We start from the raw sequence: 23829 nt of genomic DNA on the forward strand, positions 1-23829 counted from the left end.
GAACATTGGGGCCATAATTAAGGATGAAGTGGAAGCTCTGATGATTCAGGAGCAAGGTCAAAATCGATATTCGGTTGAAACTTTGGGAATGAATTTGGAAACTGTGTTGAAAAATCTGGAAAATCGAACGGAACTGTTTGAAGATTTGTTGTGTTCTTATCCACCTCGTTTGAATGCTGTTCGAAGGGCTAATGGTGGTCATACTGACTATTAAATCGTGTCAATAAACTCAGTTTTTGATGGGCTTTCGAATGGTGTATGAATTATTTGTGTTGTTATTACAAGTGTTGCTGTGACCCCCTAGGAAAAGGTTATGCCCCGCCCTGTAAATGATAGCAGTTGCCAAGTACCTGGAAGGCAGTCATGTGACTGTGAAGGGGAACACTTTTTACAACAGCTAGAAGTGCATTATGGGTGGGAAATGAGCTGTTCTGGGCCCATCATAATTTGAACAGTTGTTAAGTGACTGGTCATAAATTGAGGACTACCTGTATTTCTTGTTTATTCTTGTTTGTAATCTAAAGATGAGAAAGCTATAAATATACCACTAACCAAACCCATCCTTTTCAGGAAAGTATGTATCAGAGAATTCACAACAACTCTCAAAACTGAACTGAGTGAAGAGCCAATAAGCAGATAATGCAGATAACATTTAGCTAGGATTTTTTTCCTATTATGTTCCTACAAAATTCTAATTAAAAGGGATGATGCATAGATAAGGTAGTGCAAAACATCTGGATTAAAATGTTTCCGTATAAAACATTTGAGCTTAAAACATCTGTTTTGAACTCAAAGCAGCGCGTTTCAAATTTAGGATGGTCTGAGCTGTAATATTTTGCACCTACCTAGTAAGAAGAGTTAGACATTAACTCCTTTCAAAATTCACTGTGTATTTTCAAATTCTTTTGTGAAGACATCTTTTCAACTTCTTTTGCCCTTTGAAATAATAACACTAAGACTTCTCAGAATGTCCAGATGCATGGGTGATGAAAGCCACTTCTATGTGACTCAGCCCTAAGCACCAATTGACAATTAGAACAGGACAAACTATCTTGTCTTCCTTGTTCTAAATCAGTGGTAGTCAACCTGGTCCCTACTGCCCACTGGTGGGCATTCCAGCTTGCATGGTGGGCGGTAGGGGTTTGCTGTAACTCAGCTTTATAAATTTTATAAAGTAAAATTACTTCCCTACTTTATAAATCACCATTACTGTGGAACCAGTGGACAGTTAGAAAATTTTACTACTAACAGAGATACAAAAGTGGGCGGTAGGTATAAAAAGGTTGACTACCCCTGTTCTAAATAGTCTTTAGGAATCCCAGGAAGCAACAGCTGTGCAAAAATTGTTTTATTAGTTCTCATTCTGCATATTTTTTTAAAAAAAACTAGCCCCAAATTTGCACAGAAAACATGCTTCTTGGAGCAATTCACTTCTTCTTGCCATAGATACTATCCAACGCACTCTGTGCATCTGTTATTTGTTGCTGCAGTCTCTGCTTAGTAGACTCATTAGAGGCCTTTTTCAGCAGCGTCTTCATTTCTTCCACCACAGCCCTATACCCAGTTGTGTTGTGGAAGACACGGATAGCTCGGTCCCCACAGGAAATCAGGAAGCGACTGTTCACGTCAAAGGCTAAGTCTGTTATGTGCTCTCCATGAGCACCTTCAAAGCACTCTTCCTCCTCTCCTCGTTGGGTGTTATAAACAAAAATGCTGGTGCTGCTAGAAATGGCCACTGCCCGCGCATCAGGAGCCAGAGCAATGCGGCAGGGCTCTGTTACCTTGCAACTGCCTGTCAGCAATAGGTAAGGATCCTGTTGCTTCTTGTATTCAACATCTGTGTCCCAGAACTTCCAAGTGCCATCCTTTGAAACTGTTGCCATCCTGTTAGGGTGACAGAATGGCACGTATTATTTAGCAATTTCAAGTTAATACTGTAGTTAGATGAATGTATTGGCTTGGGTCTATAGTAGGGTCTATCATTCTTGTTGTTTATCTTCCTTTCTTTGGTTCTAAAGTCCAGAAGCTAACTACAGAGCTCCCCATGATTATATAATTCACATCATAAATTTGAAAAATGGTTCTGCATACAGACATACTCAGTACGTATGATATAGATGCCTTCAAGAGATCTGATAAAACTCAAAATATCCCTCAGGAATATTTTAAGACTTCACCTGGCCCTGGGTGACAGAATGTAGCTCTTTTCAGTTTCCTGAGGATTGATTTATTTGATGTATACAGCCGCATATCTCATATATGAGACTCTGAGCCATTACCAAGTTAAAAACATTAAACAAAATAACAAAATAACCTTAAACTTATAATAGTCTATAAAAAGATAAAAACTGTAAAAAAAAAACCTGCAGGACAGCATACTCAATTGCCCTAGCAATATAGCCACATTTAAGAAACGCTAGGCTATAAATCCTACTAAATAAACCAACTGAGAACCTATTAACAAAGGACATTGATAAAGAATGGCCCACATTAATTGTACTTAACATCATTAATTCATAATTTAACTTTTTTTAAGTCTACAGAATATACAAAATTGTGAATTAAATGGCTTGGGTTGGAACAACTTAAGCCCCCCACAAAAAAATTTGGCCCCAAATTAATCAAACTTAGCAAGTTGTCTGAATCCATTGGTGAGCTCTGATTTGAGCTGGCTAAATATGTTGTGGGAACATAGCCACTTAATCTTCAAAGGTCATTCCTCCATTGGTTTATAAGGAGGAAGGAAGCAACTCCAAAGGGCCTTCTCTTCCTCACACCAAGGGTATCAGGAAAACTAGACAGAGGGCCTCAAAGGGAAGATGTGAACCAGTTATTATAAAAATGTTACTATTCCATAAAAATAAGGGATAGCTTCTCACCGCCGAGAGTCATTGGAAAAAGCGAAGGAATACACGCCAGCTTTATGCCCCTTCAGTTCAAAGGCTCTGATCACTTCCCGGAAATCTCCACTCTTGTTGAAACACACTTCCCACACCTTTACATCAGGAGTGAATCCACATGAACCAACAAACCTATAGGAAAGAAAATGTCAAAATGAATTGAACCACTTTGTGAGCTGCCACTTTTCTATTCTTCAATATTATTTAGAGTACAAAGAAGACATCTCTGACATAATAGAACATAAACAAGTGACTGCCCTTCCTTACCTCCCACATGGTGACACAGTTGCAAAGGTGTTGTTCATCTGGTTGGTATTGATGCTATCCAGAATTTCCCCCTTCATGTCCCAGATCAGGATGGTGGTATCACTGGAGGCACTCATGATATACTTCCCTGGGGAATAAAGGGAAACAGTAAGGCTACAATTCTGACAGGCTGATGCAGCTATAGATATATATTTATATCATTCAGGAAACCAAGCAAATTAATTTGCTTTTCAGGAAATAAAGCTGAACTGTTCCCTGTAGTTGTAAGCTAGGTTGTTCAAAAGACCAGCTTTCATACCTGTATCAGCAACCCCAATATTGATAATAGGAGCCTTGTGCTGCTTTGGAAATTCTTCTGGGATTGCAATGTATGTAAAAGTGCCATCCTCTTTCTTTATCATTTTAAAAACTCTGAGGGTGTCTCCATATGCCAACCAAACAATGAAAGCTCTGAGTGAAGGAAAGAAAGGCATATAAGCAACACAAGGATCACAAGGAGGAAGCTGCTCCGCTTTGTAGTCATATAACATAAGCCCACCATGTTTTGTGAAGCGTGTGAAAATGCTTCCACATTTGCAACTTCAGACTAGCTTCATTTTACTGCTGCTCCTGCTGCTTTTGTCAAAAGGAATCACAGTAACAAAATCTTCAGACTCTTTCACTACATCATGCAACTGAAACAACTCCTCGGCCTGTCCTTTCCACAATGCTCTTCCTACAAAGTTTCCTACAAAACCTTTTTCAGTTTATCTATCTATCTATCTATCTATCTATCTATCTATCTATCTATCTATCTATCTATCTATCTATCTATCTATCTATCTAGCTAGCTAGCTAGCTAGCTAGCTAGCTAGCTAGCTATAATGTAATGCACTGCCTGTTTTCCTTCAGGATTAGGGCAGTTTACAAGTAAGCAGGTAATGCAAAGGGTATTATCCAAACCTCCATCCTACCTGGAGTCCGGGAAGAAGCGGACCAGGGTAGCATGGTCCAGTTCCACATTAACCCGCATGCAGCGATGCTCTCTCTCCAAAATGTCTTTGGTACTCCATATACGCACTGTACGGTCATCAGAACAGGATGCCAAATACTTCCCATTATTGCTAAAGTCCAGGCAAGTGACATTTCCACTGTGCCCCTGCAGAATAAAAAGAAAATTATCCTTTGGCCTATTAATAAATCCAGGTGTCTTGTATACTGGATATCTGTTATCTAAGGAGTGAAACGCTGTTAAAAATGCTAAAAACAGGATTTATTTGAAAATTGTGGATATAAGAAAGAGGAGTATAACTATCCAGTCAAGGAAACCTTATGACCTTTACACACCTTTTCCAATTTTACCACAAACATTCCAACTTCAGAACAGGCTAATTCAACTGTAAAATAGTGGTCAAATTAAATTCTTTTGGAGTCAGGTATACTTAGTGAAATTGGCAAAAGAAAACTTAGTTTTCTTCGTTTTAATCTCAAAATTATTTGCTTTCTTCTGCTATCTATCTTTTAACAAATTGCTATGGATCATCCAGTAAACAGTTGGATTCCCACTTATTGCCTTGGACAAGTAGATATAATCAAGTAAAGCCAAATGGTTGTAAGTTCATTAGTGAACAGGAAGATACAATGGTAAAGCTGTGGCAGGATGCAACTGCTTTTTCATATCACAAAGTTGTTTATTTCTGCACAATAGCTCAGGATTTCAAAATGAAAACCAGATAAAGTAATTACATTCAAAGCACACCCCATGGTGTGGGGTGTGGAGGAGGCAGGTGCTAGAAAATGAAAACTATACAATATGAATCCAATCCTTTTTTAAAGCAACCTGGTGAATTTTTCCAGAAATGTTTATTGTTACCATTGAGTAGTACAGTTGCAAATTCTGACATCCCAAAATTTTGGAAACAATTCAGAGAATAAAAGTAGGCCAGTTGGCAGATACATTTATGATCAGCTCAAGAAAAAAAAAGGTGAAATAACGGCATGTATATGTTACCCACCAGAGCTCACCTTGAGGGCTGAAGCCAGAAGTGGGTGTGTGAAAGTATGCTGTTGGGGCTTCTCTTTTCGAATTCGTTGTTGTTTGGGCTTTTTCAGGCCTGTTTTGCTGGCTGCATCACCATTTACATTTTGATCTGAGGAATACAGTTGAAGAAAAAATGTAACAAATTAAGGACCAATTAATTTTAATTGTTTAAATCACTAATAGCATTTTTTTCAATTATTAGATCAGCACAACAAAAAATAAATATAAGTAGCCTGCAGCAGAATGCTCTTTAATCTAAAAGCCAAGGCTTTAAAATGAAGTTATTTCTGTATCAATTAGTGTGTATGTGTCCTTAGTTTAAGACATAAAAATACCCTTACATAAAGATTCACATGTCTTTGGAGCATAAAGCCTAAGAAAGGAATGAGGGAAATGTGATATGAAGACCTCTAAATAATCACCTTTAGTTAAAAATTTCATGTTAGCCTTTTGTATAGTCTTATAGTACCTTATAATACTTTTTAATATATAAAACATATAAACTTTCAGGGATCATACTTTGCTTCATTATTATTATGCTGCCCATACTTTTGTAGTTGCAGTGGTCAGACATGGAGGAAGTTCTGAGTAGTTTTTTTATTGTTACTTGCCTATACGTAGAATCTTGCCAGACACAACTATAGAAATACAGATAGTCCTCACAACCACAATTAAGCCCAAAATTTATGTTGCTTAGTGAGACATCTGTTAAGTTCATTTTACCCAATTTTGTAACCATTCTTGCCAGTTATTAAGTAAGTGGGTTGTTAAGGGAATGTGGCTTCCTCATTGACTTTGCTTGTCAGAAGGTCACAAAAGCTTTTCATATGACCCGAAGCACTGCAACTATCATAAATATGAATCAGTTGCCAAGCATCCAAATTTTGATTATATGACCATGGGGATGCTGCAATATGTAAGTGTGAAAAAACGGTCAGAAGTCTCTTTTCAGTACCATTGTAATTTTGAATGGTCACTGAATGAGCTGTTGAGCTGAGGATTGCCTGCACTTTGTGAACTTCTAGGAAGGGACCATCTTAGCCCTCTTCCTGCTACCAAACATTCCCAACTCCCCTCCTCTTTACTCTCTGGGAGGCAGCCCCTCCCTCCTGTGACTCCCAACTACATTCCACTACAGCAGTGCATGTAAGAACAGTTTTTTGTCATTTAATATTTTTTCTAGCTATCTTTTAATGAGCTCAAAATGGCACAGTGTTCATTCTTCTCCCATTTTATTATCAAAACTCAATGACTGCATTTCCAGTATCTCTTAATTCGGTGACTAAATTACCCACCAATTCGCACAACACACTGAATCATAAATTAACCAAACAAGCTGGATTTACACAACATATTAAGCCACAAAAGAAAGGAAAAACACGTTTATTGCTAGCTCAGTATATTGGGAAAAGCAACTGCGAGCTCCCCCTAGTTAAGCACTTGTTATAAAGGCCACTGAGGCTAGAATTGCAGTCATCTCAAAATTGACAAGATTGAGAAATACAGGTAGTCCTCGACTTACGACTACAATTGGACCCAACTGTTCTTTTGCGAAGTGAAGCATTTAATGGAGTTTTGCCCCATTTTACAACCGTTATTGCCATAGTTGTTAAGTGAATCACTGCAGTTATTAAGTGAATCTGGCTTCCCCATTATTTTTGCTTGTCAAAAGTTCGCAAAAGGTTATCATAGGACCCCCGGGATATTGCACCCGTCATAAATCTCAATTGCCAAGTGTCTGAATTTTGATCATGTGATTTTGGTGATGCTGCAACAGTCTTTAAGTGTGAACAATAATCATAAGTCACTTTTTTCAGTGCCACTGTAATTAGTCACTAAACAAACTGTTATAAGTCAAGGACTACCTGTATTGAGACTGTAGCTTTTTGCTGAACATACTTTTTCTATTAACGACATTCCAGATTTAATTCTATAGGTCTAGAAAAAAAAAACTCTGCTGGGAAGTCCAGAAAGCCCACACCAGTTTGCCTGACCCTATGACGAAGTTTCCTTGTCCATGACCTAAGCAATCTGAAATTTCCTCAATGTGATGCCACAGGCACAGCGACATGAAGAGAGTGGCACCCATATACATTTCAATCCTGATATCCAAGGCAATACTTCAGGGTGTGTTTTTTCACCTTTCTGCTGAGACCAATTTCTGCTTTTTTTTCCCGGTAAAAATGACGGCTCCAACCAAGGCTTCTGCTGAACGTACTTCTGATTTTAAGATTTGAAAGCAAGTTTCCTACTCGCAGGCGAATACTTCCAACTATTAGACTGATCCAACGATGCCTTTGCTAGTCAGTCAGAAACGCTTCTGTGATCTAGGCACAAGGCCAGTCATCCAGGTCATGGGTGTCCCAAAGATGCTTTTTCAGGAGGCAACTGGACTTCCTTGTTTTTTTTCTTTTGAAGATGTTTTGCTTCTCATCCAAGAAGCTTCTTCAGCTCTGACAGGATAGTGGGGAATGTGAAAGGATTTATATTCCTTGCAGACAGCTGGTCATTTGCATCCTTTTAGACGGTCCTTGAAGGTTTATCTGGGTCCTTAGGATTACCTGAGTAGTGCTCCTGGTTTCCTGTAGTCTGCAATTTTTCTCTGGAAATCCATTCCTACTCCCACTCTGGATTTCACTCTGATAGTAGGGAATGGAAGGATTTATGGTATATTCCTTTTTCGCATCTGGTAATCTGCATCCTTTTAGAGGGTCGTTGAAGCCCCTGGAGGTTTATCTGAGTCCTCAGGGTCATCTGAGTAGTTATCCTGGTTCCTGTAAATCTGCAATTTTTCCTCTGGAAATCCAGAGTGGGAGTAGGAATGGATTTCCAGAGAAAAATAGCAGACTACAGGAACCAGAAGGCCATTCAGGTAACCCTAAGGACCCAGATAAACCTCCAAGTGCTTCAACGACCCTCTAAAAAGAGGCAAATGACCAGCGCTCTGCAAGGAATATAAATCCTTCCATTCCCCACCATCCTGTCAGAACTGAAGAAGCTTCTCAGATGAGAAGCGAAAGGTCTTCAAAAGGAAAAAAAAACAGAAAGTCCAATTGCCTCATGAAAAAAGCACCTCTGGGACTCCAATCATGGAAAACAATAAAGCGCAGCGCCTTATTAAAGGCATTTTTTAAAAAAATCGGGAGCTGCCACGGCTCATTCCTTGCGCAAGATGGAAACGTGGCCGCAAACCCCGCCTGGAAGAAAGCTGGCGGCGCGGCTTCAGCACTTCGTCCCCGCTCACCCTCGGGCGTCCCGCTCAGTTTTGCCACGTCCTCCTTGCTCGGCGCGGCCTTCGTCCACCGCGTCAGAAAGAACAGCAGCCCCCACAAAACGACGGCGCCGAGGACCAGCGAGAGGCCCACCAGCGTCGCAGACACGACCGCCTCCCCCATCCTCCAACAGCAGCGGCAGCCGCCTCCTCCTCCTCCAGCTCCCCTCAGCCACCTCAGCGGAGGCGGGATCGAGCCCAACCGGAGCGCGCACGCTGCAAGCAGCAGCGGGTATATTTTAGCGTCTCTTCCGTTACGTGCGCGTCCCCGTCTGAGCCTGGGCCCCCCTCCGCGAGTCACTGAAGACGCATGCGCGTCGCTTTGCCAGCTAGATGTACAGTATGTTCGGTCCCCAAACTTACCAACTTAAGACTTATGGACTTCAACTCCCAGAATACTCCAGCCAGCTATGCTGGAGCTATACTGGCTGGAGAATTCTGGGTCTTGAAGTCCACAAGTCTTAAAGTTGCCAAGTTTGTGGACCTCTTGTGTTAGGGAAAGGCTTTCATGAGTTTTCAACTTCCTATTTTATTCGTAGAATGACTCTACCTGACTCTGAGAAGTACTACGTCAGTACTTATGTCTTGAGGACTAGAAACGCTGCTAGTCATTCGTGTGTTCAAGTACAACTCTGGTGTCTCTAACCAAGGTGTGGGGGATTAATTTTCCTAGCTCCGAGGCTCTGACGGCGCCGGTGTCGCGTAAGAGTGACGTACGAAGACAGGCAGCATGGCAGCCTGCGGAAAGAGGCCTGAGCATCGCGGGCCCCCGGAGCTGGTGAGAAAAGGAATAAGCCTTGTAGCAGCAGAGAGGGAAGTTTCCTAGGGGAGAGGTGGAAATGCTCGTGTTCGCCAGCCTTTGAAACTAACCACGGGCACCTCAGTGCCCAAAGGCAGTCTACCTACTCTGCTTCGAAACCTGCTGATTTGCTCACTGTCTGCTCCTTGGGGATCCTTATTTATTTATATTTATTTATTTCGTCAAACATGTATTAGATAACATATATGAATATAAACATGATTTTGAATACATGAAACGGATACGAATAAGTGGGGGCATTAGGACTGGGGCGGTAGGCACGTTGGTGCGCTTCTACACGCCCCTTACAGACCTCTTAGGAATGGGGTGAAGTCCACCATAGACAGTCTAAGGCAGAGGTCTTCAAACTTGGCAACTGGTAAGACCTGTGGACTTCAACTCCCAGAATTCTCCAGCCTGGAGATCCAAGTTCCAATTTAATAAGACAGACATGTTGGTACATCTGTGGAAATTCTCCAGCCTGGAGAATTCTGGGAGTTGAAGTCCACAAATCTTACAGTTGCCAAGTTTGGGGATTCCTGGTCTAAGGTTAAAGTTGTGGGGGTTTGGGGAACAAACCACAGAGCCAGGTAGTGCATTCCAGGTGTTGACCACTCTGTTGCTGAAGTCGTATTTCCTGCAATCGGGTTTGGAGCTGTTTACCTTGAGTTTGCATTTATTGTGTGCTCGTGTATTGTTGTGGTTGAAGTCATTGACAGGTAGGACGTTGTAGCAGATAATTTTATGTACTACGCTTAGGTCAGACGGAAGGTGGCGTAGTTCTAAGTTGTCCAAGCCCAAATCTGGTGGCATAAGGTATTCTGTTGCGAGCAGAGGAGTGGAGGACTCTTCTCGTGAAATATTTCTGGACTCTATCAATTGTATTAATGTCCGATATGCAGTGCAGGTACCAGACAGATGAACTGTATTCGACAATTGGTCTCGCAAATATTTTGTATGCCAACATGTATGTCTTATTAAATTGGAAATTTGATGGAAGTTTTGCCTTGGACTCTACGGTAATTTAATTAATATCAAAGGCATGATATTTGGAACGCTGCATCTGACCGAAACTAGATGGGTGGAATAGCAATAGCAGTAGACTTATATACTGCTTCATAGGGCTTTCAGCCCTCTCTAAGCGGTTTACAGAGAGTCAGCATATTGCCCCCAACAATCTGGGTCCTCATTTTACCCACCTCGGAAGGATGGAAGGCTGAGTTAACCCTGAGCCGGTGAGATTTGAACCGCTGAACTGCTGATCTAGCAGTAGCCTGCAGTGCTGCATTTAACCACTGCGCCACCTTGGAAATGTCAGCATTCCAAATATCATGCAGAATTAAATTAGAGTCCAAGGCAAAACTTTCATCAAAGTTCCAATTTAATAAGACAGACATGTTGGTACATCTGTGGAAATCCCAATTCTAAAACTTCCTGGGATTTCACCCAGTTGAAAGTTCATGATCTTATCCCCACACCCATGAATCCATCACATGGTCCAATCTTCTTCAGCCACACTGGCATTTCCACCCATCTAGTTCCGGTCAGATGCAGAGGTGCGGAGACAAAAAAAGACCTTGGGCTTCTGTGAAAGAATGACAACACATTCCACCATTCTACTCCTTTCTATTCCCCCATGCCAATTACTACACTAATGAAACAGCATAGTGAAATAATAGAAAGTGTGGCAGGCCAAAGATCCTAAAAGAAACATAACCAAAGGCCTGACACTTGTTTCAGTTGGTAGAAGCCTGGAATGGTACTTTCTTAGTCCAACAAACAAGTAAATGTAATACATTAAATCCCTGAACACTGAAATGGATAATTTCATTGTGTCCCAGTGTTTGAATTCTGACATTCAATGTGATCCTGTAGGATGGTTCTTATGTTTAATCATGTAGTAATATAGAATGGAGTCTGTATATTCAGTCTACTTCATAGTTCCAGGTTGATGAAGAAGGGAACTCTTCGTTTAAGATCCTATGGGCCTATGGTATTTTTTATCCTGCTTCTGATTGGTCACCATGGAAAGAAGGGGGATGAATTAAAATGGATCCAGTCGAGTTCTTAATACTGTTACAGTATTCCTTATTTCCATCTTGCTTTGACTCAGGTTACAGATCCAGCCTTTCATCTAAACTCTGAAATGCACTGTCATTTTTGGGGACAAAAATATGTTGAAGAAGCAACATATCCGAAATAACTGGAGAGATTTTCCATTCTTGAAAGCACACTGTTTTTCCAGTTTCTGCTTCTAGGAACAAATAGAGCTGTTGGTGTTCTGCTCCTATAAGACTCAAGGCAGCATCTGTAATGTACCAGGAAGTAGATGAAGGAAAAATATGATCTCTGTTTATGACCTCTTGATAATTTAAAGTGAAACCAAGTTGTTCCCCAGGAGCAGTAAGAAAATAACTCTTGTCATTGTCAAATTGTGTTATTGGCAGGAAAAAAATGGGGATGGGGAGGATAATCAGGAGTGAAAGGAAAATTTCTTGTTATTTTCAAGACTTAATCTAACAGATGAATTGCTTTCATCTCACTTTAATGACCTTTCCAGCGGAAGGATGAAAGACTTTTGAATTAATCCAGCAAAACTGTTTTTGTGATTTTCTTTTATTCATTTCTCTTTTCCTTTCCTCCCTAGTTCTATGATGAAGCTGAAGCTCGGAAATACACACATAAGTAAGACAATCTTGGGCTGTGAGAAGCAGCCTATTTATAAAATGTATATATTTTTAAAACTCAAATCAACCGTAGGATTTGCATAGCACATAGTGCATCAGTTAAAATTTCCAAATAACTAATTTAAAATAAAATCCATTGAGTTTTACAGTTCGTCATATCTAATGCATACAATGTATAAGCTATGCTGTATATTAAGCAATATGCGGATGTCTTCATTTTATTTAAGCCATTAGGTTATTAGTTGCAAAACACATTTAGAGTTTTTGAAACAGTACATTGTCAGGTTTCTCAGAGATTTAGATCTCCTCAGATTTAGATACATTGTACTTAAAACGTAAGAGTGCTCTTGAGATTTTTAAAATCTTTTTTACTGAAATATAGATCAAAATAGATTAAAACAATTTCAGAAGATTACAAAGACGGTAGTCAGGTAGGTCTTCCCTTGTTACAGTTAAATTGCCGTTACAAGGTTGGTGTGAACGTGTCAAGGGAAATTGGACTTTTTTGCAGAATGGAAACAGAAGTGCCAACATGAAAGGTTCTTGAATGTTGCTGGAGAGGAAATGATTCCCTGAAAAGTGTGATGCTAAGTATATTGTGAGTGTTGGAAAGACACTTGTCTATCTGGCACATTTATTGGAAGTTACCATAGGGATAGAAACTTAGATAGCCTCATGTGGTTGTTAGCAGCCTCTCTTTTTCTCTATTCTTTAAGGGGGGAAACCTGAAAGGGAAAAGAACAAAAACTACTTTGAAGAATCCTTATAGTGGACTGACCCACCTTGTCTTTCTTAATGCAGCAATAGCACTTAGACTTACCGGTATATACTGCTTCATAGTGCATTACAACACTCTCTAAGTGGTTTATAGTCAGCCTATTGCCCCCCCAAAATGTGGGTCCTCATTTTACCAACCTCGGAAGAATGGAAGGCTGAGTTAACCTTGAGCCAGTCATAATCTAACTGCTGGCAGTGGGCAGAGTTAGCCTGCAATAACTCATTCTGACGACTGTGCCACCATTTCTTCTCCTGAGTTCCTGGAATAGATTGCTTATTGTTTGTGCATAGGCATCTTCTTGCGATTTCAGGAATGATTTAAAAAGAAACACGTTTTCCTCTGAGCATCGAAGAGAAAACAGTGCAGTATGTATGTTTGCTTCTTGATGACACTCATGTATTCAATTTCCATCCTCTAGCTCTCGAATGATTGAGATTCAGTCTCAGATGTCTGAAAGGGCAGTGGAATTGTTGGGTCTCCCAGACGATCGGCCATGTTTTTTACTGGATGTAGGGTAAATTTGTTTTGTTGTTCTCACGGGATTGATCTACCAGAATAGGAATGGGCTTTTAAGTTTATTTCCTAGGGGAGTGATACCATGTTTGAATGGTCCTCCCACACAATCAATATAAGATTAGATTAGTTTTGAGAGAGCTGGCTTTCTGTCAGGGTTCCGACTAAATCATGAGCCTCAAGCCAACCTTCAAAAGAAATCCAGTCATTTATTAGGAGCTTCATGTCGGCATGTTCCCAAGTGAACATTTACGCCACGTAATTTATGGCCCCAATCATGACCCCGTTTCACCCTTCTGCCCAGGGTGTGCCATCAATCACATTTGCCAACGGGCGTGGGTTGTAGAGATCACTCCCCTTCAGCCACAGTAAGTAACCCTGGGATATAGCCTTGAGAGAGATAAGCCTGGAATATGCATCTGTCTTTTGCTGCCGTGCTGTTTCATCGGGTTCCCATTCCCCCTTTCCTATGGGAACTCGAGAGCAGGCTACGGATGCTTTGTGATGTGACATAAGGTCTGAGACTTCCTTTAGTATCTAAATTTTAAAAATCTCCTTGAAGCATGACTGGCTGTATATCAAAAGCCCTTCTTTAGGAGAGCAGCAATTACCTTTAAATGCTCAGTGTTGAATCATGGCCATTACGTCCATTGTTACATTCCATTGAAAGCAGCTCTGCCAGGTTGAAGGTAGAATGTTGGCTTTCATGTGACCACCATTCTGACTTTTTCCCCATATTTAAAAGTAGAAACGTATAATGTTGGGTTGCCTCCCTCCCAAGCAAACTGTGTGCTGTGCCACTTAGCTGCAGCTCATCTTCCAATAAATGTTGTCTGATGTCCCTCCAGATGGAAACAAATATGCAAATTGTGTAGTAGGCTATCACTGTGGTATCAAGAACAAAATCCAAGTTTCTGCCTTGCCTATACTAACATTATGTCCTGAAATTGACAATTTTTGGGACAAAGAATCAATGAAATAGGTTGCTATTACCCCATTCAACAGTGTGATCAGTAGAATTATAAGTGGGTGTGGGTGTGGGATGTTTGTAAATTTAAGCCACCTTTCAAACAGTTGTAAATTCCCGAAGTATTAAAGCAGTTCTTCCCCTCTCCCATTAACCACATCTTCATTTTAAAATAGGTGCTTTCTGCATTTAGGGGTAGCTTTGCTTTGATCCATAAAACGGAGCAAGATTTTTTGAGTAACACAATATACTGTATCTCCAAGGGTTTTAAAAAAATTAATGCTTCACTCTATCTTGTTTAGTGTAAAAGAGAGCAGATATTTATTCGTCCTAATTGTGCTTTTCCCATCAGCTGTGGCTCTGGTTTAAGTGGTGATCATATCTCTGAAGAGGGACACAGTTGGGTTGGTATGGACATCAGTCCAGCAATGCTTGGTGAGTAGATTTTTCTTTTTTTCTCTCTCTCTTTCTCCTTAGCTAAACTTCCATGCCTGGGAAATGTCATGTCCTGCTTTCTTTATTTTAATTAGATGTAGCCATAGAGAGAGAAGTGGAGGGAGACCTGATGCTAGCAGATATGGGCCAGGGGATTCCCTTCCGACCTGGAACATTTGATGGCTGTATAAGGTAAGAATTTGTAACAACCATCACCAATAACCAGTTAGTACAAGATAGGGAAAATATCATATTCACTGCTCTGAATTATTTCCTTATAGTATTTCTGCAGTTCAGTGGCTCTGTAATGCTGATAAGAAAACTCACAGCCCTCCAAAGCGACTATATCGGTTCTTCTCAACTCTATATACTGCTCTGGTAAGGTTTTGTTTTTCTGTTATTTATACCTCCCCCCCACCCCCTCTTTAAGGTTTCTAATCAAGGAAGGTAAGAGATCCTATCTATATTTTACAGCTTGATGATTAGCTGTTATATAAAGTATAAGCAAGATGAGAGGAAGAAAGTAAGAGAGGGGGAGAGCAATATGATTTAGAAGTATGTGTAGTGACTTGAAACATGATGAAGCAGGCAGGTTCTGTTTTCCCCCTTTCCCTTTTGCTATTCTGAAAAAACTTAGTCTTCATTCTGTGTTCAGGTCAATAAGAAGATTGATCTTGGATTCAAATAGGAATTGCAGTTGTCTTAATGGTTAGGCTTCCCAAAAAGAAGATTCAGAGGCTAAAGCAATGTTTCTCAACTTCAGCAACTTTAAAATGTGGGGCTCCCAATTCAAAGAATACTCCAGTCAGCAATGCTGGCTGGGGAAACCTGGGAGTTGAAGTCCACTCATGTTAAAGGTGCCAAGGTTGAGAAACATTAGGCTGAAGCTTCTGCCATATGTAGGGAATTAATGCTCCTCCACCACCGCTGTGTAGATACAGCTGAATGAAAAAGAGTTTTAAGGATGAAAGTGGGGAAACATTCTGCCATAGCTTAGTGTGGAGTAAACTTGGCATGAAGAAGATATTAGAATTTTCAGGAAACTATGATCTGGGATAGTAGAGCTAGGGGGAATTGATTCCACTGCCATTCAAAACAGATGATATGGATTAACCATTAATCTTTGACAAAAGTTCCTTCAATAAGATCATGGCTAGATTGCAAGATCTCATAAATAACTGACATTTTGTTTTCTAGGCCCGAGGAGCCCGTGCTGTTCTACAGTTATACCCGGAAAACTCTCAGCAGGTTTGTGCCTTGAGGGCTGGTGGGAGGAACCTACTGAGTAGAAAGGCGTGTAGAGGAAGGTAACTTTATGTAGGAGGTTGTGTGCGTTTTGTGTTGGTAGATCAGCAAGAGCCTGATTTTGGTTGCTTGATGAAATTAGGCAAGTCAGTGTTTTCCATATTTCTGCTGGAATAATGTAAGAGAATTAACACTGTTTCAACTTTATTCACACCTTTTAACGTATATTCTGCATATACCGTGCAAATGTGAGCTTCTGCCTTATAAGAGGCAGAAGGCATTTAGAGAGACATGAGGAAGCCATGGCCCATTTCTTGTTTTTGTTTTTGTTTATTACTTTGATTTTAAAGAGCAGGGAATCTCTAAAGTGCTCTTGGAAAAAGGAAACTTGAGTCCTATTCTGCCAATACTTGTAAATGTTATAGGAAATTTAGGGAAGGAGAGGAAAAGAAAAGAAAAGATGCTCCTATTGTGTCTGTGGAGATTCTCAGTCATCCAGGCCAAGGTTGTCCCAAAGGTGCTTTTTCAAGAGGCAACTGGACTTTCTGGTTTTTCTTTGAAGATATTTTGCTTCTCATTCAAGAAGAAGCTTCAAAGAAAAGCCAGAAAGTCCAGTTGCCTCTTGAAAAAAGCACCTTTTAGATGTTCCTATTGTGTTTAGCTTTAAAATGGTTTGCATTTAGTTTTTAAAGAGGGCATTTCTTCATATGGGCTACCTATAGTTCTAACTGAGCTTGTAATCCAGGGGCTGGCAAACTACAATCTGTTATCTTTTTTTCATGCAGTTTGCAAAGTGGGTAGATCCCCCTGGATAGGCGGGCAGAAAGCAGGTTGCCAAGCCCAAGCCAAGAGCTCCCAGGGCAGGAGGCAGGGCTGGGAGTGGAGTGTCTTGAGCAGCAGCATCTATCGGCAGCCTCCTTGCTGATAGACTGGTGGCTTTCAATGGTTGCCACATTTCTTGGCTTGCAGATCTGCCAGCCATACCAGGGGCTGAAATGAAAGCGCAGGAGGGTAGTGTTGTGGCCTGCCAGCGGCCAGCAGCGCTGGCAGCAGATTCGGACAGTGAGGAGTTTGGGGAGGAACATGGGCCAATCCTGGACTCTGGGGAAGCTCTGACGAGTGCTCTGCATCGGAGGCAAAGATGGGGCCAGGGCCGTATGCCAGTTATCAGCTGCCTTCAGAGTCAGACATCAGTGAGGCAGATGAACAGCTGGAGCCTGTTCCCAGTGTGCACATGCACAGATGAAGGGAACAGCTAAAGAACAGGAGTTGACGGGAGAAAGGCCACAGGTGAACAATGAATGGCCCCTCCCAGAGGAAATAAAAGAGGAATGATAGGGGAGTGAAATTTGCAGGAGACAATTAGTTCGATTAATTGGCCTGTGACTCTTCGAAACTCCTTGCCAAGGTTTGCAAATATCGGCCTGGCAGCTCTTTACGCCAGATAAGGTCTGTGACTGTAAAACCTCCCTTGAAAGACTTTGCTATCTGTAAATGAGCAGAATTCACAGAAAATTAATAAAATGAGTTTTTGTGGGGACCAGGAGTTTGCTTCATGCTTTGGAAAGCCTAGAGCATGTAGAACAGGTAGAATCTCACCTTTTACAGAAAATTTGCCAATCCCTGCGCTTAGGCCCAGTAGAAGTTCAGAAGCAAATTTTTAAAAAAGGCAAGTTGCTTTGTAAGGATAGAGGAGGGTGTGGAATGTGTAGAAAGTTCTATTGGATGAGGGAGCCTAGCCCTTCCCATCCTCAAGAGGGAGGTCTGTAGATTCACTGAGTTTCTTTCTCTTGGCAGCTGGAGCTCATCACCACCCAAGCCATGAAGGCAGGTTTCACGGGTGGCATGGTGGTAGACTACCCCAATAGTACCAAAGCCAAAAAGTAAGTCTTTTGCTATCTGGGGGAAGGTTGTTACTTCAGGTTTTGGGGAGATGGGGATGCTCCACAATGCACACTGTGTGAAGTTTTTGGATCACGACCGATATGAATCTCTCTGATCAGTTCAGTGCATGCGTGGCTTCAAGTTTGGGGGTAATTGATGACTTCTTGTGAAAATTCAATTGTACCAAATAATATTATGGTTTAATATGTTGTGTACAGTTAGGCAAGGATCCCCTCTTGAGACACTTTTCATGAGAGATCCTTCAATCTAACATGGCAGATATGCTCAGATCTCAGCTCTGGTGGGAAATTTAAGGACATAGAACATTCCAAGTCATCTCATGCAGTTCTGCAGGGCTGTTCAATCCATTGCAATAAATCTCATGTTTCTCTCTTCCCGGCACTTCATTTAGAAAATAATTTGATGAGGAGGGACTGGATCCTTTTCAGATAGCAGAAAAAGCCTTCTCTTCTGGAGATCTTTGATTGCATCTAAGAGTCAGAACTAGATGGCACCAACAGATGTAGAGTAGCTCTTTTGAGGAGTAATTTTAAAAGTTCCTTTCTTTCCATGTGTGTGTATTTGATATTCTACTTATCTTTTTCTTTTTACAGATTCTTTCTCTGTCTCTTTGCTGGCATAACTGATGTATTACCAAAGGTAATAAAATTGTTGGGAAAATTGAACTGCTTTAATCTAGAACACTTCTTTTCCACAACAAAGGACAAAGATTCTTGACAGATGGCCTTTAATTCCTCTGGCAACTATCTCACTTCCAAATTCTTGTCTTTTGAAAGGCATGTTTTAAATTCTTGTCAAATTAAATAGTATTTTGTTTACTAAAAGGTATGGTTTTTTTGCTCCAGAATGACACATTGGAACATTTAAGCAATATCTGATTGCTAAGCATGGCCATTGGGCCTCCTAATTGAGATGGTCTGTGGCTTTTAGGTTCACTGCCTAGACTCCTTAATTGTACCTCCCTGTGTAATGGGCTGTCAGAATGACCTTGAGGCCAGACAACAGTCAGGCAAAGGGCAGCTGAGTCCAGAGGAGGAATGTGGGTATGGCAAATAACTCAGAAAAACTAACTCTTTAGTCTCTTGGGCTGTAAAGATGAGATGTGGGAGAGAAATACCTTCAGACTTGCAAGATTCTGATAATGTAAACTTTCAAGTAAAGTTAGAGCTAGTATTTTGGCGTGTGCTACTACTTGTCTGGGCTACCTTGTAAGCCTGGCACACTTTGATTTCTTGTTGCAGTTTTCGTGGTTGGTGCTTCTCTTTAAATTTAAATTCATGTGGATTGTTTTATTTTGTGGCTTTGGCAGGGTCTTGGTACAGAATGCAGCGAAGAAGAGACCACACAGGCCAAGTTCACCAATGAAAGGTACCAAGGCCAGAACTGGAAGCAGGAGACCATTGGGTTTAGGGTGGTTCAGACTGAATTGACCGCTTGACCGCAGAGCTCAAACTGCAGAATAAGAGCAAGAGTGGTTGGCCTTTCGGGGTGCTGGGAGAAGCAAGATCCTATAAGCAAGTTGTGTAAAGCAAGTGCTGTTTGCAGTTGAATATCTTGTATGGCATGTGGGCTTGATAGGCAAATCAGCAACGTCTCCTCCTCCCGAAAGCTGTGAAAGGCTACGTTCCCCCTCTTCATGGCTTGTGGGGGGAGACAAACAGCAATAGCCAAGAGGATCATTGTCATGGTAATCAACAGCCTAATTGCCATGTTTTCCTGCCTCTGACACACTGCTAATGGAAATGCTCTGATTTGGTCAATAATATGAATTAGTGGATGTGTAGCCCAACCTCATCTAATCCAGTTCTCTCCCAATACTGGCTGGGAGTTAGAAAAACGAAATCCAACATCCTTCCTGAGTAAGGTTGGAATAGTCTCTGTCATTTGTTGTACTGGTCTTTTAAACTCTAGTAATATACTATACAGGAACGCGGTGGCTCAATGGCTAAGATACTGAGCTTGTCAATAAGAAAGGTTGGCAGTTCGAATCCCTAGCACCGCATAACGGAATGCGCTCCCGTTACTTGTCCCAGCTTCTGCCAACCTAGCAGTTCAGAAGCACGTAAAAAATGCAAGTAGAAAAATAGGGACCACCTTTGGTGGGAATGTAGAAGCGTTCCATGCACCTTTGGCATTTAGTCATGCCAGCCACATGACCACGGAGTTATCTTTGGACAGCGCTGGCTCTTCGGCTTTGAAACGGAGATGAGCACCGCCCCCTAGAGTCAGGAACGACTAGCACATACCTGCGAAGGGAACCTTTAATATACTATACAATAAGTCCTTATGCCAGTGATGGCTAACCTTTTCCGGACCGAGTGCCCAAAGTGCATGTGCGTGCGCAAATGCGTGTGCCCCTCCAAACCTGCAAAATGCAATGTGTGTGCGGACTCCGACATACACCCTTTGGGCCCCACGCATGCATGCACAACCCCCTGCATGTGTCCCGTGCATGCGCATTGGACCTGAGCTGAGCTGGGACGACAGCTTGCGTGCTCACCGAGAGGGCGCTGCATGCCACCTCTGGCACACGTGCCATAGGTTCGCCATCACGGCCCTATGCTGTTTCTTCATTTCCACCCTCAAGTTTTGTTTTGTTTTTAATTCTAATCATTTCAGGGAACTCACATCTTTCTACATGGACTATGCGGAGGCTTTATTCTGATTTTCCCCTTAGCAGGCTAGATGAGCCTCTCTTAAAAGTGGGAGCTTCTTAGTTACAGCCCCAGTTGACAATTGATAAAGACTTTGAGCCATTTGTAGAGTTTTCTACTTTTAAAGGGACTTTTAAAGTCCATTGAAGGGCTTTTGAAAAAGTGATTATTTTCGTATTGCTTCTTTGCTCTATTCCATGTTTTGCTGTTTTCTGAGGCTACTTGGCATTGAACTAAAGTAACAACTGATAATATTTGTGATTTGATCTTTTTTCCTCTCAAGGATCCGGTTTAGAAATGCCAAAGGGAAGTCAGTGAAGAAGACTAGAGACTGGGTGTTGGAGAAGAAAGAACGGCGGCGGCGACAGGGCAGGTAAGTCTGAACGCTGCATCTTCCTACAGATCAAGATTCTTTTATGTCCCATAGAATGGGCTCAGGTGGTAACCTATGGCCTCAGAGTAAGATCTGGCCTCTCTTTTTGGGAGGCTTTGCAGATCCCACCAACTAAAATAGCTGAGAATTGTTGGTGTAGTTTCCTATCGTTTTTAGGCAGGAAACAGATATGAAAGCAGTGTTTGCATGACATGGCTGACCTTGCAATCTCTTTTGCAGCCAAATGTGCTGGCAACATCTAATAGCAGATGGCTTAGTCAGACTTTCTGTGGCTGTTGTACCCATTTTACTGGAAAAAGCAGCTGCTACTGCAAAGGATGTTAGCATTTCCCTTTCCTCTCCCCCAGGTACCATTTTTGCCACATCAAAATGTAAAATACAGTTTACACTTGATACCGCCCTTAATTTTCAAGGGCAGTAATACATTGCTCCTTTTCATTTATTGATCATTGTTTTAAAACAGTAAATAAATTAAGAAAAATACTGTACATGGTCTTAGCCAAAAGGCTGAGAATCTATTGGAGCATGATCAGGATCAAAGCATGAGGATCTCAGCTACCTCATGAAAATCAGAATGGGCAGAGAGACAAAAGGCCAAAGGCCTTGTTTTTACAACATCCGTGACATTGTCTTCACCATGGGGCAGAAGAAAGACAGTTAAATCCTCAACAAGTCATTCACATGGTGCACCAATCCACACCTATTACATCATGCCAAAAGGATAGAGCATACCATTCTACTAAATTAGATTTAAGCTACAGTGTTTCCCCGAAAATAAAACAGGGTCTTTTTTTCTTTTGACCCCTGAAATAAGCACTTGCCTTTATTTTTGGGGAGATCTTGTTATTTTTGAGGTGCAGGAGGCAGCGAGCATGGTCACCTCATAGCTGCTGCTGTATTGCAATATTTTCAGGAAGAACTTATTTTAGCGCATGAGCTCAAAAGCCCGATTGGGCTTATTCTCCAGGGAGGTCTTTTTTGTGGGGAAACAGGGTACTTAAATCTCCAGGGGGGGAAAACTGGCTTCCTCCTGTGTGTGATATAGCCCCAACCACTTTCCATGCCCATTGTGCTTCTTGCCTTTCCAAAAAAATGTTGATAATTGTCAGTTACATGATTCTCCCCCCCTCCCATCCTAGCATTTGAAATTTTGCAAAACTAGAAAAGAATCCTATGTCTCCTTGCATTTTGCCCATTCTTACTTTGTTTTCTTGTATGGTTCATCTGCAGGAATGTGAGAGCAGACACAAAATACACAGGCCGAAAGCGGAAACCTCACTTCTGACTTCCTGCTAATTGGACTGAAGTAGTTCTTTGGAGGGTTTTTTTTTGGGGGGGGGGAGCTGGGATGTTTTGTTGTGGGGTGGAAGAGGAGGGAGCAAATTGAACAGAAGCTGCTGAAGACTTCCAGGCTGGCCACCGCCCCTTCTTTGCTCCTGCCCCTTTAAAAAGAACATCTTACAGAGAATATGGGACCCAGACAATTCACTGTTTCTTTGCTACCCAATTCTCAGAACCTCCTTTGGTTCCTGACGGTTTCATATTAGGTTGTGTTGGTTTTACTACGCCCAACTCTCAATTAAATGAGGTCTTGGAAACAGATTCTGTGTCATTGCTAGTTGGTTTAAGCCGCTGCAAGTGGCGGGGAGCACCCATAGCTCCCTGATGCATTTTGAGATTTCTATACCTGATTTAAAAGCTGGAAGAATGACAAAATTGACATTGTGCCGTGTAGCTATTCTGGACCACAACCAAAGGCAAAAATCTGGGCTTAGGACATCATCAAGCAAAACATTAGGAAAATTAGCAAAAATCTGAGCTTAGGTGATCATCAGGCACCTTACTTTTCATGCCTTAAAAAAGGTTCTGGTGGGACCCCATCTTAATCTGAGCTCTGGGCTGAGCAGAAGCAAATCAGTAAAGAAACAAAGCACCATTTAAGATTTTCTAGCTAGTGACATTTGAAAAAAGTATGTGCACCATATCAGAAACCAGAAAATATCTTGAGTAGATTAGTTATTTGACATGGGGTTCTTCTTCCACCTTATTTCCAGGAGTAGGAAAACCTGAATACTTACGAGCTATAATAAATACGCCAATTCAAGAGATGTACGCTTTTAAAATTAAATTCTATATAACCATGATGGCGAACTTATGACACGTGTGCCAGAGATGGCACGCAGAGCCCTCTCTCTGGGCATGCACGCCATCGCCAACTATTCTGGTTTACAGTGTGCTAGCTGGTCTTTGGGCGCTGGAGTGCCGGAAAATGGCCTGAAAACAGCCTGAAAAATGACCAAAACCCAGGCCATTTTTGGGGCCTTTTCAGGCTTTTTTCCAGCCATTTGGGGCCATTGTTTTGGGGCATTTTCTGGCATCCGTGAAGAGCAGTGAGCGTGCCAGAAACCAGAAGAGCAGCTGGTGACAGCGCATGTGCCCAAAGAGAAGACACTGCGTGCCACCTACGTGTGCCATAGATTTGCCATCACAGGACCATTATAACCACATTCGTGCCAAAAACAGCCTGAAAACCAGCCAAAAAACAGGCATGTGCGCACTGGCCAGCTGGTCTTTGGCTTTCTGGTGCTCCGGCGCAAGACCAGCTGGCTGGCATGCATGCACATGCCGAAAACCAGAAGACAGCCAACTGGTCTTCGGGTTTACAACACTCTGGCGCACCCACATGTACATGCATTCAAGTTTAGGCACTCGGTGCCGAAAAGGTTTGCCATCACTGCAATAAAATCACCTCAGAAGCCGTGTAAGTACAGCTTAACACACACACCCCCCCAACGTTCCGGCTCACAGAAGACTCAAAAGGATGACATATTTGATATAAATATTCTTTATTCTACATAAAAGTTCATTCATAAAAGAAAGCCGTTTCCCTCCTGAAGTCTGGAGGTGGTGAAGGAAAGACGTTTGAAGGACAAATTGAGCAAAAAAAAAAAAAAAGCTGGAATGTAGGAAGGAGGCAATACAGCAGTGTTTCCC

At 41.7% G+C, this 23829-nt stretch overlaps 2 protein-coding genes and 1 non-coding gene across 3 annotated transcripts; 2 read left to right on the forward strand and 1 right to left on the reverse strand.

Annotated features, from left to right (window-relative positions):
• Positions 1–1333: 1333 nt before the first annotated feature.
• On the reverse strand, positions 1334–8688 carry TBL2 (transducin beta like 2). Its single transcript, XM_032215960.1, has 7 exons — positions 8432–8688; positions 5172–5296; positions 4121–4305; positions 3466–3617; positions 3168–3294; positions 2880–3032; positions 1334–1884 (listed from the first exon to the last, which is right to left on the reverse strand). The coding sequence occupies exons 1-7, from the start codon at positions 8580–8582 to the stop codon at positions 1428–1430; spliced, it is 1350 nt and encodes a 449-aa protein (XP_032071851.1). The 5' UTR covers positions 8583–8688; the 3' UTR covers positions 1334–1427.
• Positions 8689–8872: 184 nt separating this feature from the next.
• Positions 8873–22437, forward strand: BUD23 (BUD23 rRNA methyltransferase and ribosome maturation factor). Its single transcript, XM_032215961.1, has 12 exons — positions 8873–9236; positions 11905–11942; positions 13141–13236; positions 14555–14637; positions 14733–14829; positions 14919–15015; positions 15835–15885; positions 17680–17765; positions 18381–18426; positions 19097–19155; positions 20725–20814; positions 22066–22437. Exons 1-12 carry the CDS (start codon positions 9189–9191, stop codon positions 22118–22120), a joined length of 846 nt encoding a protein of 281 aa, XP_032071852.1. The 5' UTR covers positions 8873–9188; the 3' UTR covers positions 22121–22437.
• Positions 19379–19518, forward strand: LOC116508571. The gene has a single exon (XR_004255385.1).
• Positions 22438–23829: the final 1392 nt, after the last annotated feature.

Source organism: Thamnophis elegans, chromosome 4, assembly GCF_009769535.1.
Source record: "Thamnophis elegans isolate rThaEle1 chromosome 4, rThaEle1.pri, whole genome shotgun sequence".
Taxonomy (NCBI): domain Eukaryota; kingdom Metazoa; phylum Chordata; class Lepidosauria; order Squamata; family Colubridae; genus Thamnophis; species Thamnophis elegans.

Excerpts from the sequence above, each read along its gene's own strand:
- TBL2 (XM_032215960.1), bottom strand. The coding sequence starts at position 8,582 with ATGGGGGAGGCGGTCGTGTCTGCGACGCTGGTGGGCCTCTCGCTGGTC. Across the intron at positions 3,295-3,465 it reads TATTGGGGTTGCTGATACAG|GGAAGTATATCATGAGTGCC; the intron begins GTATGAAAGCTG and ends TTTATTCCCCAG. Across the intron at positions 3,033-3,167 it reads ACTGTGTCACCATGTGGGAG|GTTTGTTGGTTCATGTGGAT; the intron begins GTAAGGAAGGGC and ends TCTTTCCTATAG.
- BUD23 (XM_032215961.1), top strand. The coding sequence starts at position 9,189 with ATGGCAGCCTGCGGAAAGAGGCCTGAGCATCGCGGGCCCCCGGAGCTG. Across the intron at positions 11,943-13,140 it reads GCTCGGAAATACACACATAA|CTCTCGAATGATTGAGATTC; the intron begins GTAAGACAATCT and ends TCCATCCTCTAG. Across the intron at positions 18,427-19,096 it reads TAACTGATGTATTACCAAAG|GGTCTTGGTACAGAATGCAG; the intron begins GTAATAAAATTG and ends TGGCTTTGGCAG.